The sequence below is a fragment of the Diceros bicornis genome, chromosome 32, assembly GCF_020826845.1.
Source record: "Diceros bicornis minor isolate mBicDic1 chromosome 32, mDicBic1.mat.cur, whole genome shotgun sequence".
Taxonomy (NCBI): domain Eukaryota; kingdom Metazoa; phylum Chordata; class Mammalia; order Perissodactyla; family Rhinocerotidae; genus Diceros; species Diceros bicornis.
The window spans coordinates 19,038,739-19,053,993 of record NC_080771.1 but is presented as its reverse complement, the minus strand read 5'-3'; the positions used below and the strand labels follow the sequence as shown (position 1 = coordinate 19,053,993).

At 60.0% G+C, this 15,255-nt stretch overlaps 3 protein-coding genes across 6 annotated transcripts; 2 read left to right on the top strand and 1 right to left on the bottom strand.

Moving 5' to 3' along the window:
* Positions 1-430: 430 nt before the first annotated feature.
* FBXL8 (F-box and leucine rich repeat protein 8) lies at positions 431-4,525 on the bottom strand. Its single transcript, XM_058528004.1, has 3 exons — positions 4,448-4,525; positions 2,389-2,585; positions 431-1,760 (listed from the first exon to the last, which is right to left on the bottom strand). Exons 2-3 carry the CDS (start codon positions 2,538-2,540, stop codon positions 788-790), a joined length of 1,125 nt encoding a protein of 374 aa, XP_058383987.1. The 5' UTR covers positions 2,541-2,585; positions 4,448-4,525; the 3' UTR covers positions 431-787.
* Positions 3,828-10,358, top strand: TRADD (TNFRSF1A associated via death domain). Of its 4 annotated transcripts, XM_058528007.1 has the most exons (6): positions 3,828-3,982; positions 4,121-4,463; positions 7,732-7,890; positions 8,758-9,035; positions 9,117-9,300; positions 9,453-10,358. In XM_058528007.1, exons 3-6 carry the CDS (start codon positions 7,740-7,742, stop codon positions 9,761-9,763), a joined length of 924 nt encoding a protein of 307 aa, XP_058383990.1. In that variant the 5' UTR covers positions 3,828-3,982; positions 4,121-4,463; positions 7,732-7,739; the 3' UTR covers positions 9,764-10,358. The 4 variants fall into 4 exon arrangements, with proteins under 4 accessions (XP_058383990.1, XP_058383988.1, XP_058383989.1 ...); XM_058528005.1 differs by lacking the exons at positions 3,828-3,982; positions 4,121-4,463 and adding an exon at positions 4,592-4,667 and having other exon boundaries at positions 9,453-10,357; XM_058528006.1 differs by lacking the exons at positions 3,828-3,982; positions 4,121-4,463 and adding an exon at positions 4,638-4,667 and having other exon boundaries at positions 5,443-7,890.
* Positions 10,359-11,198: 840 nt separating this feature from the next.
* On the top strand, positions 11,199-15,254 carry B3GNT9 (UDP-GlcNAc:betaGal beta-1,3-N-acetylglucosaminyltransferase 9). The gene is made up of 2 exons (XM_058527991.1): positions 11,199-12,624; positions 12,939-15,254. The coding sequence occupies exon 2, from the start codon at positions 12,965-12,967 to the stop codon at positions 14,183-14,185; it is 1,221 nt and encodes a 406-aa protein (XP_058383974.1). The 5' UTR covers positions 11,199-12,624; positions 12,939-12,964; the 3' UTR covers positions 14,186-15,254.
* The last annotated feature ends 1 nt before the right edge of the window (position 15,255 follows it).

Genomic DNA, 15,255 nt, shown 5'->3' with positions numbered 1-15,255 from the left:
GCAGGCTGGGATAGGCTGTGTGGAGGGGTGCGGTGGGGAGGGAGATCTGGGTTCCAGTTCTACCCTCCTCAGGCCCGCTGTGCCTCCTTTGTTCTTAGGGAGAAATTCCCCGTGCCCGGCCTGGTGCGGACTAGGAAAAGTCCTAGAAGGCGATGGCCGCGGGCACAGTGAAGCACCGGGTAGAGTGGGCAGATAGGAGCGGCGGGGGCAGGGGAAACTGGCACCCTCCCGCCGAACCTTGGGGCATTGTCATTCCAAGGATGCAGAAGCCCCCCCGCCGACCCCCGCAGCCGCCACAGTACTGTACAACGGACCTTGTGGTCTCTTTCTCTCCCACCCCTGCCAGCACAGCTCCTCCAGCCTCTGCGAGTTCCCCGACCCCCTCCTTCAGGGCCGACCCCGCCTTTCACAGGACACTGAGATAGCGCAGGATTTGTTTATTTCACACTCACCCCTGAGGCCCGGCCTGCGCCTATCCCCTCCCTCCCCCCATGCCGGGGCCGCGGAGCCAGAGCAGCGTTCGCAGAGGAGTGGGGATGGATGAGGGTGATCTCAGTACGGAGGGGACAGTGGGCTTCTGCAGATGTTGAGAGCACCAGTGGACTCAGGGCGCCCCGGGCTAGTCCCGAGGCCATCCACAAGCCCCAACCCGCGAAAGGCACAAGAGACACAACAGAGTCATGGAGGAGCGGGCTAGCACTTGGCGCGCGCCTGGGCAAACCCAGCCAGCATCTCGGAGGCCACACGTCTCCTCGGGTGTGGGATGGGAGGGGGAGGGTTTGCCCCATCACGCCACAAACGTGGGCCGCCAGGGATGTGCCTCCCGCGTTAGTTTGAGCGTGTAGCTGCGCAGGCGCGGGCAGTGCGCGCGGAAGGCGTGCAGCACGGAGGGTCTCACCACGCAGAAGCAGTGCACTTCGCGCAGGCCCGCGCAGCGCGCCGCTAGCAACTCCAGCGCAGCGTCCAGCTCGGCCGAGGCGGCGGCGCGCACCTCGAGCACACGCAAGGTTGCGGCGTAATGCTGCGCTGCGAAGCGCACCGGGCCTACGGTGTCCCCAGATAGGCTGAGGCGCAGCACAGTCACGGGCACTGTAGGCTGCAGGATACGCGTCACGCTCTCGGCAGGCAGCGCGGGCTCCAGCTCCATCTCCACCGCCAGTTCAGGGTGGCGGCGGTGCAACGCTGCCCAGCCTTCGTCGGGCAGAGGGGGCGCACGTGCGTCCTCGGGGCACGCGCACCGCACGGCCAGGAGCGCGACAGGCGCGCGACCCGGCGCCGCCAGCACCTCGAGGGCGGTGCGCGAAAGACTGGCCAGATGCAGGCCGAGGGCGCGCAGGTGTGGGCAGGCCTCTAGAAGCTCGAGCACGGAGCCCGGCCCCACGCTGCCCACCAGCGTACCGTTGTCCAGGAAAAGGCTCCGGAGCCCGGGGCAGCCGCGTGCCGCCTGCAACACCAGAGCGTCGTCCAGTGTGAAGGGCAAGCGCCGCAGATCGAGGTGGCGCAGCGCACGGGCGGCCCGGCAGACGGCGTGAACGGCGTCCAGGACGTCGCGGCCCGCGTCGAAGAGAGGCTTCTCTCCGCGGCACTCCAGGCGTAGGCCTCGAAGCCCCGGGGTACGGCTCGCCAGTGCGGTCAGCAACTCCGTGGCCGCCCGGCGGCTCGGCTCCCTCGAGGGCTCAAATTCCAGCCGTAGGTTGTGAACGTGGTCCAGGCAGGCGGACAGATATGGTGACAGCATGCCTTCTCGCTCACAGTCGCAACTTGGGGTTAAAGCGGTGGGGTAAAGGCATTGGCCGCGTCCCCGCGACCCGGAGAGAAGTCTCTGCCCATCCTTCAGCCTGGGTTCCAGCTCCATCCCCACTTCCTGCCCCTACCCACACACCTCCCTGTCCCCGCCGTGCCTGGTTGCCCCAAGGTAGCCGCTGATGCTAGGAGGAGTCTCCTACCCTATCCCTTTAGAAGACTTCCGATGCGTTTGTCGCAAGTTGAAACCCTGGCAGGGAAAGCCAATATTTTAGGAACTGGGCTTTCCCAGCGGTCTCTAAGGAGAGACGGGTCGTGGCTTCCGAACTGCCAGATTCACGTTCTGTTTCTACCACTCCTTAGCTGAGTGACCTGCAGGAAGTAATTAAATCTTTCTGCCTCAATTTCCTATCTGTGCAATGGAGATAATAATACTACCTATCTACCACATGAGGATTAAATAAGTTAATATATGTAAGGCACCTAGAACAATCGTTGGTACATAGTAAGAGGTCAATAAATGTTAGTGATGATTATGCTTTTTAATTTGGGGAGAGTCACCGAGTCTCCCCAACCCTCGACTCCACGGAGAGAGGGAGAAGGCGGGCTGGCGGCAGGAGGTGAGAGGGGCAGGACCCGGCTCACCTGATGTTCGTGTCGTGCCACACAGCGCTGCAGGTGGCAGCTGCAGCCCAGGCTCTGCAGACCCTGGCGGCAGCAACACGGTCCCGCAGGGGCAGGTGGCGGAAGATGAGCGCCAGCACCTCCTCCGGTAGTTGCTCTCCAGGCTCGGCCATGGCCCAGCGCGAAGTTGGGGCTCGGCTGCTCCCAACAGCTGTATTCTGGAGAGAGAGGGGCAGCCCTGGGCTCAGGAAGGCCCAAGAGTGGAGGGGAACTCCGAAGGCTATGTGTAGAAATGCTTATGGCCCAAGAGCTGCTACATAATTTGCGGGTCCCAGTGCAAAATGAAAATGCAGGCTCTTTGTTCAAAACATTATTAAGAATTTCGACAGTGACAGCAGAGCATTTAACCAAGTTATTAAACTATGCATGGGGCGCTGTACAACTGCACAGGTCCCAGACCCATGAAGTCCGCCCTGGATGCCAAAGGCTTTCTGATTCTCCTTTAAACTATGTTCTCACTTGTTGAACAAATCCACATTTTATGCTATATTAGAAGCAACAGAACCACCTAACTATGCGTGACGTTGATAGAGCCAAACACCCGGATTTTGGACGATGCTATGGCATCTTTCTCCCAGTTGCTAAAGTCTTCCCTGGAGAAGTTGGAGGGTGGCTGTACAGGCCCTGACTCTGGATGACCCCGTCCTCCCCCCCAGCTCAGAGAGCAGGCCTCACCTCCCCCTGCCTCTCTATACACACACTCAGAGCCACCTGGACGGCCCAGACTAGTCTCCTAGGGGTCACTGAACTGTTTCCCTCCCAATTTCGACCCTGAGTGCTAGGGAAGGACTGGGCCCAAGCCCCGCCCCAAGGGCCATTGAAATAAGGGCTTCTCAGACAGCACAGGGCATCAGGATCACTCAGACACTTGTTCGCAATACAGATTCCATGGCCCCACCTACTAAATCAGGCTCTCTGGGAAGAGTAGGGCCCAGGAATCTGAATTTTTAAATAATTTTATTTATTTATTTATTTTTTCCCCCAATGCCCCAGTAGATAGTTGTATGTCATAGCTGCACATCGTTCTAGTTGCTGTATGTGGCATGAGGCCTCAGCATGGCTGGAGAACCGGTTGGCACCAGGGATCCGAACCCAGGCTGCCAGCAGCGGAGCACGCGCACTTAACCGCTAAGCCATGGGGCCAGCCCAGGAATCTGAATTTCAACAAGCGCCGGTGAGTCCACAGGTCCCAGGTTGAGAAACCCCGTCCTAGCCCAGCCAGTCACTAAAGAGTGATGATAGGGTTAATAGGGCGGGAGCATTACAGAAGACTTTTAATTGGCAGAGACCACAAGCCAATCAGGAAGCGGGGGCGCGGGTGGGGCACAGCAGAATCCGCCCGGGGAAAGGAGGCTCCTTCCCTTCCTCCCGGGGAAGACGTCCGGGGTTCTTCCCATGAAGGCCTGGGGGGGCAGAGAAAAGCTTGGGGCTCTGGGGCCTGAGGGACCCTGGGTTCAAGTTCCAATCCTGACCCCTGAGCAGCCCAGGCTTCCCACTGAGCGGTTTAAGTTCAGCTGGAATTCCGCAGACCCATCCCGGAGCACAGCCTTTTTGTGTGTGTGTGTGTGGGTGAGTGTGTGGGGGCGTTGTTGGAAAGTGTGCGTCCTCTTTGAAGTTGCCAATTTTACTTTAAGGTGTTTGAAAGTTTTCGTACACAACGTTTCACACCACTCGCCAGTTTTCTATTTTCCAGGCTAACAGTCCCTGCTAGAATTTGCGCCTCGTGTATCCAGAGCCTTCAGATACCCTCAGCCAGGCTTGAACCGGGGACCCTCCGGCACTCCGTGTTGAGTGTCAGGGAGTAGCAGAGATCAGAGGTCATGGAGCTCGACCCCTCGGAAGGCACCAGAAAATTCTGGTCCCCAGGGGGCGCCCCCTTGTTGATCCGTCTGTTCTCCGCCGGAGGAAGCGGGGCACCTCTCAACCTGGGACCCTCTGGCCTCGAAAAAGCCGAAAGGCCCCTAAGTCCTTGGCGCGGGCAGTTCTTCCTGCTGTCTAACCTTGGGCGCCTGTGTCTTACCTGCTCAGCGGACCAGGTGGGCTTTGCCCAGAGGCTGGGAACTGGCGGCGGAGGACAGTGGGCGGGAAGGAGCCGCAGGGAGCCCCGGGGGCGGGACGCTGGGGCGGACAAGGCTGCTCCGGCTGTGGCGCCGCCCCTGCGCTCCGCGCACACCCGGAAGCAGCGCGAGTCCCGTGGAGCCGGGCGGGCGTGGGAATCCGGGCCGGGCCAAGGAGGCCAGGTTAGTGCAGAGGGCAGGTGGGCTTCCCGGTGCCGGCGGGAGCAGAGGCAGATCCTGGCTCAGGAGAGTGGGCGCGGCGCAGTTGTCACCCGCGGCTGCCCAGGCCAGGTGGTGGCGGCGGCCTATTGGGCTGTTTCCGTGGGAGGCGGGAGAGAGAGGACAGATCTTGGCTCCCGGAGGTTCCCTTTCCCCGCTAGGGTCTTTGGAGGGGTGGCAGGGCCCTGCGGGTGAGAGGGCGGGGCGGGGCTGGTTCTGGACAGATCTGTCAGCAGAGACCCCATGCCCGCCTCAGCCAGTCGCACGTGTGAAACCCCAGCCTAAGGGTGGGCTAGTGGGAGGCTGGGGAGCCCCCTCCAGAGCTCGGGAGCGGCGCAGCTGAGTAGGGGGCGCTCCTGGCCGGACGCAGGGAGTCGCAGGCTTTCAATTCTTGAGGGGCCACGCCCGCAGGCCGTCACCGCCCACCCGGCCGGAGATGGGGCTGTCCGGGAACTGTTAGGCTGTTAATGGGGCGCTGCGCCGGGCTGGCCCCTGGGGGTGGGGACGTATTTTCTTGAGTGGGTACCCACGTGTCCCTCACAGTCTCAGCCCAGCTAAGTGTTCCCAGGACCCAGCGGCCCCGCCCTCAGAGAGGCGGACTCCGGGTGGGTGGGGCGCGGGGCTTCCCGAGGAGGGGCTTCTGTGGAAAGACACGTAGGAAGGAGCCCCCAAGGGGACATTGGGATCCAAAGTCGCCGGCCTCTTCTCAACCCTGTTATCTGACCCTCTCATCCTCCAGTCTGACAGGCCTGTTTGACTTCTCGCATTCGCCCAGTCCTAGTGAGTGTGATGGAGCATCCTCCCTCCTTCAGGTTTCCAGTGCCCCCCACCCCCGCAGGCCTGATGGGCAGACTCTGGCCCCGTCTCGCCCCCACTTCCACCCCTTGCGGCAGGACGCCATCCATCGGGGGGCTAAGAAGACAGGAAAGAGGAAACGTTTTGAGGGCAGGTTCCCACACCCTCCTACCCTCCTGGGCTACTACCCCAGGGCTCCCCATTTGTCTTCCTACTGCTCTTGGTCCCACTTGTCACCTACAGTCTCACTCCGTTTTTGTTTTCTTTTGCTTCTTAAGATAAACAGTTATTTTGCCTTTTTAATACAAAGGAAATATGTCTATTTAACGTAACGTAAAATATTTGCTAAATACAATGAAAATAAAAATCCCCCCAAATCTCCCCCCCAGGTAAACAATACTAGCTTTCTGTTAATTTCCAGACTATCATTTTGGGTAAATCACAAGTATTAAGATGTTTTCTATCTAAAGGCTATTGGGGGGGAGGGGGGCCTCAAAAAGCATGGATCCTGTGCTTAGACCCAGGCTAGGACCATCACCAGATGTCGTTTCTCTTGTCTGGGTGATGCTGGAGGGCCCCTGCCCAGTTACTTTCCCAGCTTTGGCTCTCAGGTTAGGGTCTGGGGGCAGATCTGAAGCAGAGCCTGTGCTTTGAGCTCAGGATCCCTACTTCCTCCCCAACGATGTCCAAGAGGCTGTGGCCCTGGCTTCTCCTGGCACCCCTCCTGTGAGGTTCCCTGTCCCTCATGTAAATAGATGCCAGCTGGAGCCACCCCATCTGTCCTGCCCAGAGCAACGATGTCCAGGATGCTCACAGCTGGGGCTGAGCACCCCTCCTAGCCCACCATGTGGAAATTCCAAAGACCAGAGAGTAAAGAAATGTGACAGATGGGGCAGGAGGTGGGGTCTTAAACCCATGTTTCTAGGAGAAGGGTGGGATATTGCCTCAGGGGAGGTGGGGAGGAAGAGGCAGGGCAGTTCCCCCCCTGCTGCCTCAGGGTGCAGTAACTGGGAGGCCACTTGAGCTGAGGGTTAGTGCAGTGGTTCCCTGGCTGGAGTTTTGCCTCCTAGTCTAGGGCTAGAGTATTGTCAGAAGACAGATGGAGGAGATACTAGCACCAAGGGGCCCTGGCTCTGTCTGGACAGGGAAGGAATTTGTAATAGAACAATCTGAGTTGCATAAGACAAGAGCCCAGCTCCAAGGACTTTAGAATAAAGTAGGAATGATTTAGCTCACATAACCGAAAAGTCCAGGATGCACCTAGAGCCAGGGGCATAGTGTGGTTAGGAGTACACCTCTTCCTCTCTTGGCTCTGTGTCCTTCTGTGTCCATTTCAGTCTCAGCCAGGCTCTTCCCAAGCAGTGGCAAAGGAGACCTACTTTTCCTTCCAGCTCAACCCGAAGGGAAGGAAAACCAATGCCTTTTTCCTATTGGTCCAGCCAAAGTAGCAGGTTGATTCTGATTGGTTCAACTTGAATCCTATGCCCAACCTCTGAACTGTTCATGTTAGAAAGGCAAATGGCATAGGCAGATTAGTCAGGCCTGTTTCACATGCCCACACCTGGAGGTAGGGATTAGGGTTAGCCCTCCCAACAGGCACATGGATTGAGAAGAGGGAAGAGGGAAGGCCCTAAAGGTCGGTCAGGATTGGGAAAAGGAATCTGGGCAGGTGCAAACTACAGGTGTCCTTTGAAGTGAAGCCAGGACATACAGTAGGAATGCAGGTGAGGAAGCCAGGACATACAGTAGGAATGCAGGTGAGAATACCTAAGGGGAGGCTGTAGTCCCGCGGGGATTCTGGGGGCTCAAGTTTAAGCTGAGAACATACCAGGACATGGGTCCTGTTGGCTGTGGGACATGGGCACCATCCATCCAGGATGAAGATGTCTCCTGTCAGCTTTGGTACGAGAGACACTGTAGCCTGAGGAGAGGGCAGAACTTCTCTGCCTCCACTGCAGGACAGTACTTCTCTCTGCCACTGTGACCCTGGGCTCCTTCTCTGAGAAGGCGGTGGGAGAACAGTCCTCACTGCACGTCTGAGCTAAGCTGGGCTGAGCACTGCCAGAAGCACAAGGGGCTGCCTGTGGGATGATGAACTTCCCCTCACAAGTGTGCCAGCTGGGTGGGGACAGCTGAGTGTCAGCTGAGGAGCGGACAGCTGGGCCACGTGGGACTGGACAGTTGTCTCCAGGGCTGGGTTGGGAGTGATCTGGATGCCTATATGCATCTCCAGGAGGCAAGATGGCGGCTGGGCCAAATGGGATTGAGGAGTGGGTGGGCAGCGCATACCTGTTTGTGGAGTCCTCGCTGGACAAGGTGATCCTGTCGGATGCCTACGCTCACCCCCAGCAGAAGGTGGCGGTGTACAGGGCTCTGCGGACTGCATTGACAGGTGCGTGGGCGGGCGGGCATTTGGAGAAGAAAGGGCGGCCAGGGGCCTCTTGTGGGCGGGGCCAGGGGCTGAGACCCCCACCTCTTCAACTCTGCGGGCCACAGCCTTAGGGAAAAGATTTGATGGCGAGGGGAGGAGGACGCCTGCTTGCTTGCGTAGACTCTCTTCTCTGTTTACGCACGTGCCCCGTGTCTGTGTACGATCCACCTATGTGTGCACTAACGTCCTCCTGCTCAATGCCCCCCACTCCCCTGACCAGCCAGCTCACTGCTTTCTATTAATCTAGAATCTCTCTCCTCTCTTCCTCTCTCACTGCAGCAATTCTTGCCCAAGACACCTCCCCAGTACCTACCTTTCGGGTCCCCCTTTCCCATCTCAGGGCAGAGGCCACAGGAGACTGAAGCCGGTTGGGGGATCCGGCTCTAGCCCCACAGCGGCGGGAGCCCCTCTCCTTCCGGGGCAGCAGGAGCCGCACTTGGTGGAGGCTGAAGACCTAAGACCTCTCACTCCTCCCTTGCTCCGCCGGCCGCCTACAAAAACGGCTTGGCTGCCCAGGGCACCCGCCGCTCTCTGTGCTGCAAAGTCTCTCCCCACGTCCCTTTTGCCCACTCTAATTTGGGGCTTCAGGGATGGGGCTAGGGTGGCACCCACTCCGTCTTAGGGTGCTCCCTGTGATAGATCCTGGCCTTCATTTTGAGTTGTTGCTGTTTGCATCCCAATTTTGTTTCCCAGCTGGGAGCTCTGGGGTAATCCCGCACCCCCAGGTCTGGGGAGGGGGAGGGGGGTCGAACTTCACCGCCTCCTCCGACCGCTTGGAGAACGGCCCCGCATGGGGACCGCCTGGCGCCTGACTGCCCGCCTCCGCAGAGAGCGGCGGGAGCCCGGACGTGCTGCAGATGCTCAAGATCCACCGCAGTGATCCGCAGCTGATTGTGCAGCTGCGTTTCTGCGGGCGCCAGCCCTGCGGCCGCTTCCTCCGAGCCTACCGCGAGGGGGCGCTGCGCGCCGCGCTGCAGGGGTGCTTGGCGGCGGCGCTCGCCTTGCACTCCTTGTCGTTGCAACTGGAGCTGCGCGCTGGCGCGGAGCAGCTGGACACCTTGCTGACGGATGAGGAGCGCTGTTTGAACTGCATCTTCGCCCAGAAGGTGCGGCCGGGCTGGGGCCGGGGTAGGGTGGGACGGAATGCGCGGCTAAGACCCCCACCGACGCCGCACTCCGCTCCCTAGCCCGACCGGCTCCGGGACGAGGAACTCGTGGAGTTGGAGGATGCGCTCCGGAATCTGACGTGCGGCTCGGGGGTCCAGGGTGGTGACGTGGAGGTCGCTCCGGCCCCCTCTCCGTCGGAGGAGAAGCCGCCACCGCCGCCGCCGCCATCTGGCCAGACTTTTCTGTTCCAGGGTCAGCCCGTAGGTGAGGCGCACGCGGAGAGGCAGTGGCAGGGTCACCGGGAAGATGGAGTCTGGGGAGGAGAGAGGTCTGGGCCGGGTAACCGCGGGGCGGGAATGGAAGGGTACCAGCTCTGGGGTCCCCCGAGCTCACTCCGCTTCCCACTCGCCCCGCAGTGAACCGGCCGCTGAGCCTGCAGGACCAACAGACGTTCGCGCGCTCAGTGGGCCTCAAATGGCGCAAGGTGGGGCGCTCCCTGCAGCGCAGCTGCCGCGCGCTGCGGGACCCGGCACTCGACTCACTGGCTTATGAGTACGAGCGCGAGGGGCTGTACGAGCAGGCCTTCCAGCTGCTGCGGCGCTTCGTGCAGGCCGAGGGTCGTCGCGCCACGCTGCAGCGCCTGGTGGAGGCGCTCGAGGAGAACGAGCTCACTAGCCTGGCAGAGGACTTGCTGGGCCTGGCGAATCCCGATGGCGGCCTGGCCTAGGGTACCAGAGAAAGGGGTGATTGGCCAGTTGCCCAGCCAGGGTTTGGAGCATCTGGATGACCCCAGGGTCCCTTCTGCTGCTACTGCTGACTTCCTGTCCATCCACGGGACTGAGACCACACTTAAAACCCAACTTAGCTGAGCTCCTGGAGCTGCTGGGCAGAGTTGACTGCCTTCTCCAGGAGTCCGACAAGCACTCACCATGCCTGCTGGGGTGCCATTGAGGATTCAGTCCCAGATAGTATGATAGAGACAGTGCGGGGTGACCTGCTGCAGCGGTCTGCCTTACCCTCCCCCACCCCAGAAGAGGGCTTCCGGCCAGCCCTTACCTCTTCACTCATTGAACAGTTACTCATTAGGCACCTGCTGTGTCCTAGGCATCATCCTGGGTGCTGCAAATACTGTGGTGAACAAGATAACGAACCGGCCTGCTCCCAGTTCACACTCAGTGTGGGATTCTGAATACTAAGCAGCAGTAATAAAGTATTACCCGTTTTTTGATGTGAAAAATACAAGGAGTTGTGAGCAGGGGCCTAACCCAGGTTAGGGGGTTGGCTTCCTGGGAGAGAGATGAGTGTGAATAGGGGAGAGGGTGTGGGGTTGAGAGGAGGGCAATATTCTGGGCATAGCCAGCCTCAGGTGAGGTCCTGAGGAAGGTGAGGGGGAGGGATGTTGGAAGAACAGAAAGTTTAGAGTGGCTGGATCTGGGGCGGGGGGTGGTTTGCAGAGAGCTGAGTTGCTGAGTCGGGGAGGCAGATAGCACCGGGTCTGGTAAGCCATTTTACGGAGTTTGGCTTTTATCCCAAGGCCAATGAGAAGCCTTTAAAGGGTTTTGGGAGTTAAGGCTGGGAGGCTGGTGAGGATGCAGAGAGAGAGGGGACGGTGGCCCAGGCTGGGGCAGTGGCAGCAGACATGGCGGGAAGGGACAAACACTGAAAGCTGTTTAGGACAAAGGATAACAGGCCTGGTGACACTGCATGAGGAATGAGGGGACAGAGGACCCCAGAGTTTCTGCCTTTGCCAGTCGGATGGAGGGTGGGGCTGCCTGCTGAGATGGGGGCCCTGGGAGAGGTGAAGTGCTTGCTCTGTTCGGGACAAGTTGGGCACGTTCCTGTACAACATCCAGGAAGAGAGTCCGAGGACAGCTGGATCTATAGTTTTGAGTTCAGGAGGGGTCAAGGCTAAAAACTCAGGAATGGAAAAGTGGGAGTGGGTGGGGTGGCCTGGGATGAGGTCTTGAAGGACACCAACCAGAAAAGGAGCAGCCCAAAGAGGAAGGAGGAAAACCAGGAGATCTGGAAGACAGGAGAATACCTACCTGCTGCGATGGAGGCTGGAGATCCATCAAGGCTGGGGAGTGTCCACTGGAGATAGGGAAAAGGTTATTAGGTGGGGGCTGTTTCTGGGACATGGTGGAGACAGTCTGAAGCCAGACCACAGGAGGGATGGGAGGTGAGGCAGGGGAGAAAGCCAGAGTAGAGGACTCCTGAGAAGTCTGGGAATAGGAGAGTGAGGCTCAGGATGGAGAGTTTGCTTTTTAAGGGAGAACACTGGTGGGAAGAAGTTGTCAGAAGGAGCAGATATAGCCACTGGGAAGACGATGGTGCTAGGTAGCAGTGCTGGTTCCCGTAGCCTGTCCTCAGAAATTCTGGGGTGGGGTGGAGGGGTTGTCTACTCCAGGCCCCACTGCGTGGTCTGGAACTCAGAGGCTCTGAGTCCAGGAAGACAGAACTGGCAGCAGAGCTAGGCAAGGACTAGGCCCTCAATCTCTAGAGCACCTCCCTGCCTATCTGGGTCCCAGATCAAACCTTTACTCACTGGCCTACTTCAGGAGTCCCCCAAGCTGAACCAATCCCTGCCAGCTCAATGTCACCTGCAGTGGCCCAGGCTTGGTTATTTCTACTCACAGGAGGCTATGCTGGCCTGGGGCACTAGAGACCAGGGGACTCAGAACTGCCTCTGGGGAAACAGACTGAAGCGCTCACCTGCGAAGTTAAAGCAGACAGTGTTGACCCCCTGTCCTGTATCCCAGTGGATGGATGGGGAGAGGGGCAAGGGAGGACAGAGGAAAGAGTCCTGAGCTGAATTCCAGAAGACTTGGGGCAGTGTTCTTATTTTCTGCTTGTATGATCCTAGGCAAGTCACTTAAGCCCCTGATGGGCAGTGTCCCACCTGGGCATGAGCAATGAGAGCTGCTGCCAGGGTTGTAAGAATTGAATGAGCTGTCTCCATCCCTGTGTGTGTGTTTGCTGGGGGGCATGGCAGAACCAGGAATAAGGAGGCAGCCATGTGTCCCAGAGGCAGTTTATGGGCCCTGCCTGCCAGAACTAGAGTTCCTGGTGAGCTGAGGAGAGGCGCTTCCAAGGATGGGCTGGGAGAGTGGCCAGGTTGGTGCCTAAGATGCTCAGCCCCAGGGATGTGGGACCCCCCTGCCCGAGGGCTCCTGCCAGCCCAGGCCCTGCCCCACTGAGGAGAGACAGGGGTGGGGAGACTAACCAGAGAGGCTAATGCTTCTTCCAGCCCCTTGGGAAGTCGGATTTGAGGAGTTCGAGCCTACACTGAGACCAGAACCCACTTTTGAGCCTTCCCAGAGAGAGTTGCCCGTGAACCCTCTCAGAGTTTAGTCCCCAGCGCTCCTGGCGGCGCCGGGGCGGAGCTGAGCTCCAGATGTCCGGGCGGGCACAGCTGGAGGGTCACGTGGCAGCAGCCCCGGCCCCCCTTCCTGCCAACACTGCATCTGGCCCAGGCCGGGTCCATGGCCGCCCTTGGGACCCTGCGCTGAGCCCCGGAAGCCCCGGCGTCCGGGGCCGCGCCGCTCCCAAGGGCCCAGCGTGAGTGTCGGGATCCCAAGGACTGACGTGGTGGGTAGGGAGGGGTAGAAGGGATTTGGCATCAGCGCGAGGAAGGCGGGCGGCGGGTGGGGCCGAGGCTCCGCGTCTCCCTGTCCCAGCCTTGGGACACCGTCCCGGGCCGGAGCTCAGGGGGTGGGAGTTGGCTACTAGGAAGAACTTCCAGCCTTTTCAGGGTTCCCATCCCGTTGGGATGGTCAGAGCCCAGAGCAGGAGGACACCAGAGGGGCATGAATGCCCGGTAGCTGGAGATCCCCCGAGTGTGGCCTCCCGCCCCCTCCCCTTGGGGAAGGCGGGGTCAAGCCCCTGACTGAGTCTTTCCGCAGGGGGCGCGGGCGCCGGCCACGCGGACATGAGGCGGAGGCTGCGCCTGCGCGGGGACGCGTCGCTCACGCTGCTCCTCGGCGCCGCCCTCGGCCTCCTACTCTACGCGCAGCGCGACGGCGCGGCCCCAACGACGAGCGCGCCCAGAGCGCAAGGGAGGGCAGCGCCGAGGCCCACGCCCCGGCCCACTCCGGGGCTCCGCGTATTCCAGGCACCGCATGCGGGCGCAGCCCCGCCAGCCTACGAAGGGGACACGCCGGAGCCGCCCACGCCCACGGTACCATTTGACTTTGGCCGCTACCTGCGCGCCAAGGACCAGCGGCGCTTCCCCCTGCTCATTAACCAGCCGCACAAGTGCCGAGGAGATGGCACACCCGGCGGCGGACCCGACCTGCTTATCGCCGTCAAGTCAGTGGCGGCGGACTTCGAGCGGCGCCAAGCCGTGCGCCAGACGTGGGGTGCTGAGGGTCGCCTGCAGGGAAAGCTCGTGCGCCGTGTGTTCTTGCTGGGCGTACCCAGGGGTCGGGGCACAGACGAAGCAGACGCGGAGGGGGCGGGCACGCGAACGCACTGGCGCGCCCTGCTGCGTGCTGAGAGCCGCGCATATGCTGACATCCTGCTCTGGGCCTTTGACGACACTTTCTTCAACCTAACTCTCAAGGAGATCCACTTTCTGGCCTGGGCCTCGGCTTACTGCCCCGACGTGCGCTTCGCTTTTAAGGGCGACGCCGACGTGTTCGTGCACGTGGGAAACCTGCTGGAGTTCCTGGCGCCGCGGGACCCCGCGCAAGACCTGCTTGCGGGTGACGTGATCGTGCAGGCGAGGCCAATCCGCGTGCGGGCCAGCAAGTACTACATCCCAGAGGCTGTGTACGGCCTGCCTGCCTACCCGGCCTACGCAGGCGGCGGTGGCTTCGTTCTTTCTGGGGCCACGCTGCGCCGCCTAGCTGGCGCCTGCGCGCAGGTTGAGCTCTTCCCCATCGACGACGTCTTTCTGGGCATGTGTCTACAGCGCCTGCGGCTCACGCCTGAGCCTCACCCTGCTTTCCGCACCTTTGGCATCCCCCGGCCTTCGGCCGCGCCGCACCTGCGCACCTTCGACCCCTGCTTTTACCGCGAGCTGGTTGTAGTGCACGGGCTTTCTGCCGCTGACATCTGGCTTATGTGGCGTCTGCTGCATGGGCCGCACGGGCCAGCCTGTGCGCGTCCGAGGCCTGTCGCTGCTGGTCCCTTCCAGTGGGGCCCCTAGCCCCACCTATCACAGCCCCAGGCTCCACTCAATCAGACCCAGGATGTAGTGGGAGTTTGAAGGGGAGGTTTCCCAGGCAGATTACTGCGGTGTGTGTGGTTCTTCCCCAGAAAGGGGCAGAAGAGTTCAGGATTCAGCCCCATATCACCGAATGTCTGCCACCACAGGGTCCACAGGGAATGAAGATTGAGCTTGGCTCCTGCTGCCCCACCTTTTTGGAAGCCGGTCTGGAACCAGTCTAATGGCGGCCCTCTAAGATAGCCAGGACTGAGGTGGTGGAGCACCAGGCTTTTTGCCAAGCAGGTGGACATGTTTGGTCCTCCTAGTCCCAAGTAGGTGTGTGTGGGGGGTGATGGCCAAGGCTCATGGAATATGACCGACCATACTCCTTGGTTTGGAACCTGTAGGATGATGAAGACAAATGCAGGTCTTTCTCAAGGCTGGAACCGACAGGGAGGTGTGGAGGCCTGGCCTCAGTCCTCATGGAACTGGCAGGCATTCTGCCACAACTCCCATCTGAAAGCAGGCATTTTGCTTCCCATTTGCCCCTCCAAACTGGATTCTCAGCCCTGTGGAGGTCTTTAGATCTCTTTCTGAGGTCTGTTCCTGCAGCCAATCCCTCTTGGGCCCTGGTCTGGCTGGAATACCAGGATGGAGGCACACAGGGACAACCTGTGTGCATGGTCCTACCTAAAGTCTTTCCCCACCTCCAACTACACCCACACAGCTATGCCAGTCTCCTACTAGAGGCTGTGCTGCCCCCTTCAGAGAAGCAACAGAACCTCTTCTCCTAAGATGACTCCACTATAAATTTTCCCATAGTCTTCAACCACCTCCTTTCTCAAAAAATAAACACCCCCACACTTATTTTAGTACAAACATCCCAGCAATAGCACATGGTGAGCCACTGCTGAGGGCACAGGTCTTTATTGGAGGAGGGGTGTGGGCAGGGCATGAGGAAGATTCCCTCATTCCGGGAAATGGGAACAGTTCTGGCTGCTCCGACAGTGGGATGTGCGGGGGTCTCTGGCCAGGCCACAGTCGAAATGGGAAGACACCAGTCAGTCACA

Bases quoted from the DNA above. Each gene is read 5' to 3' on its own strand.
- FBXL8 (XM_058528004.1), bottom strand. From the start codon at position 2,540: ATGGCCGAGCCTGGAGAGCAACTACCGGAGGAGGTGCTGGCGCTCATC. The intron at 1,761-2,388 runs GTGAGCCGGGTC...TTTAACCCCAAG, and splicing joins TGGCACGACACGAACATCAG to TTGCGACTGTGAGCGAGAAG.
- TRADD (XM_058528007.1), top strand. From the start codon at position 7,740: ATGGCGGCTGGGCCAAATGGGATTGAGGAGTGGGTGGGCAGCGCATAC. The intron at 7,891-8,757 runs GTGCGTGGGCGG...CCGCCTCCGCAG, and splicing joins TCTGCGGACTGCATTGACAG to AGAGCGGCGGGAGCCCGGAC. The intron at 9,301-9,452 runs GTGAGGCGCACG...CTCGCCCCGCAG, and splicing joins GTTCCAGGGTCAGCCCGTAG to TGAACCGGCCGCTGAGCCTG.
- B3GNT9 (XM_058527991.1), top strand. From the start codon at position 12,965: ATGAGGCGGAGGCTGCGCCTGCGCGGGGACGCGTCGCTCACGCTGCTC.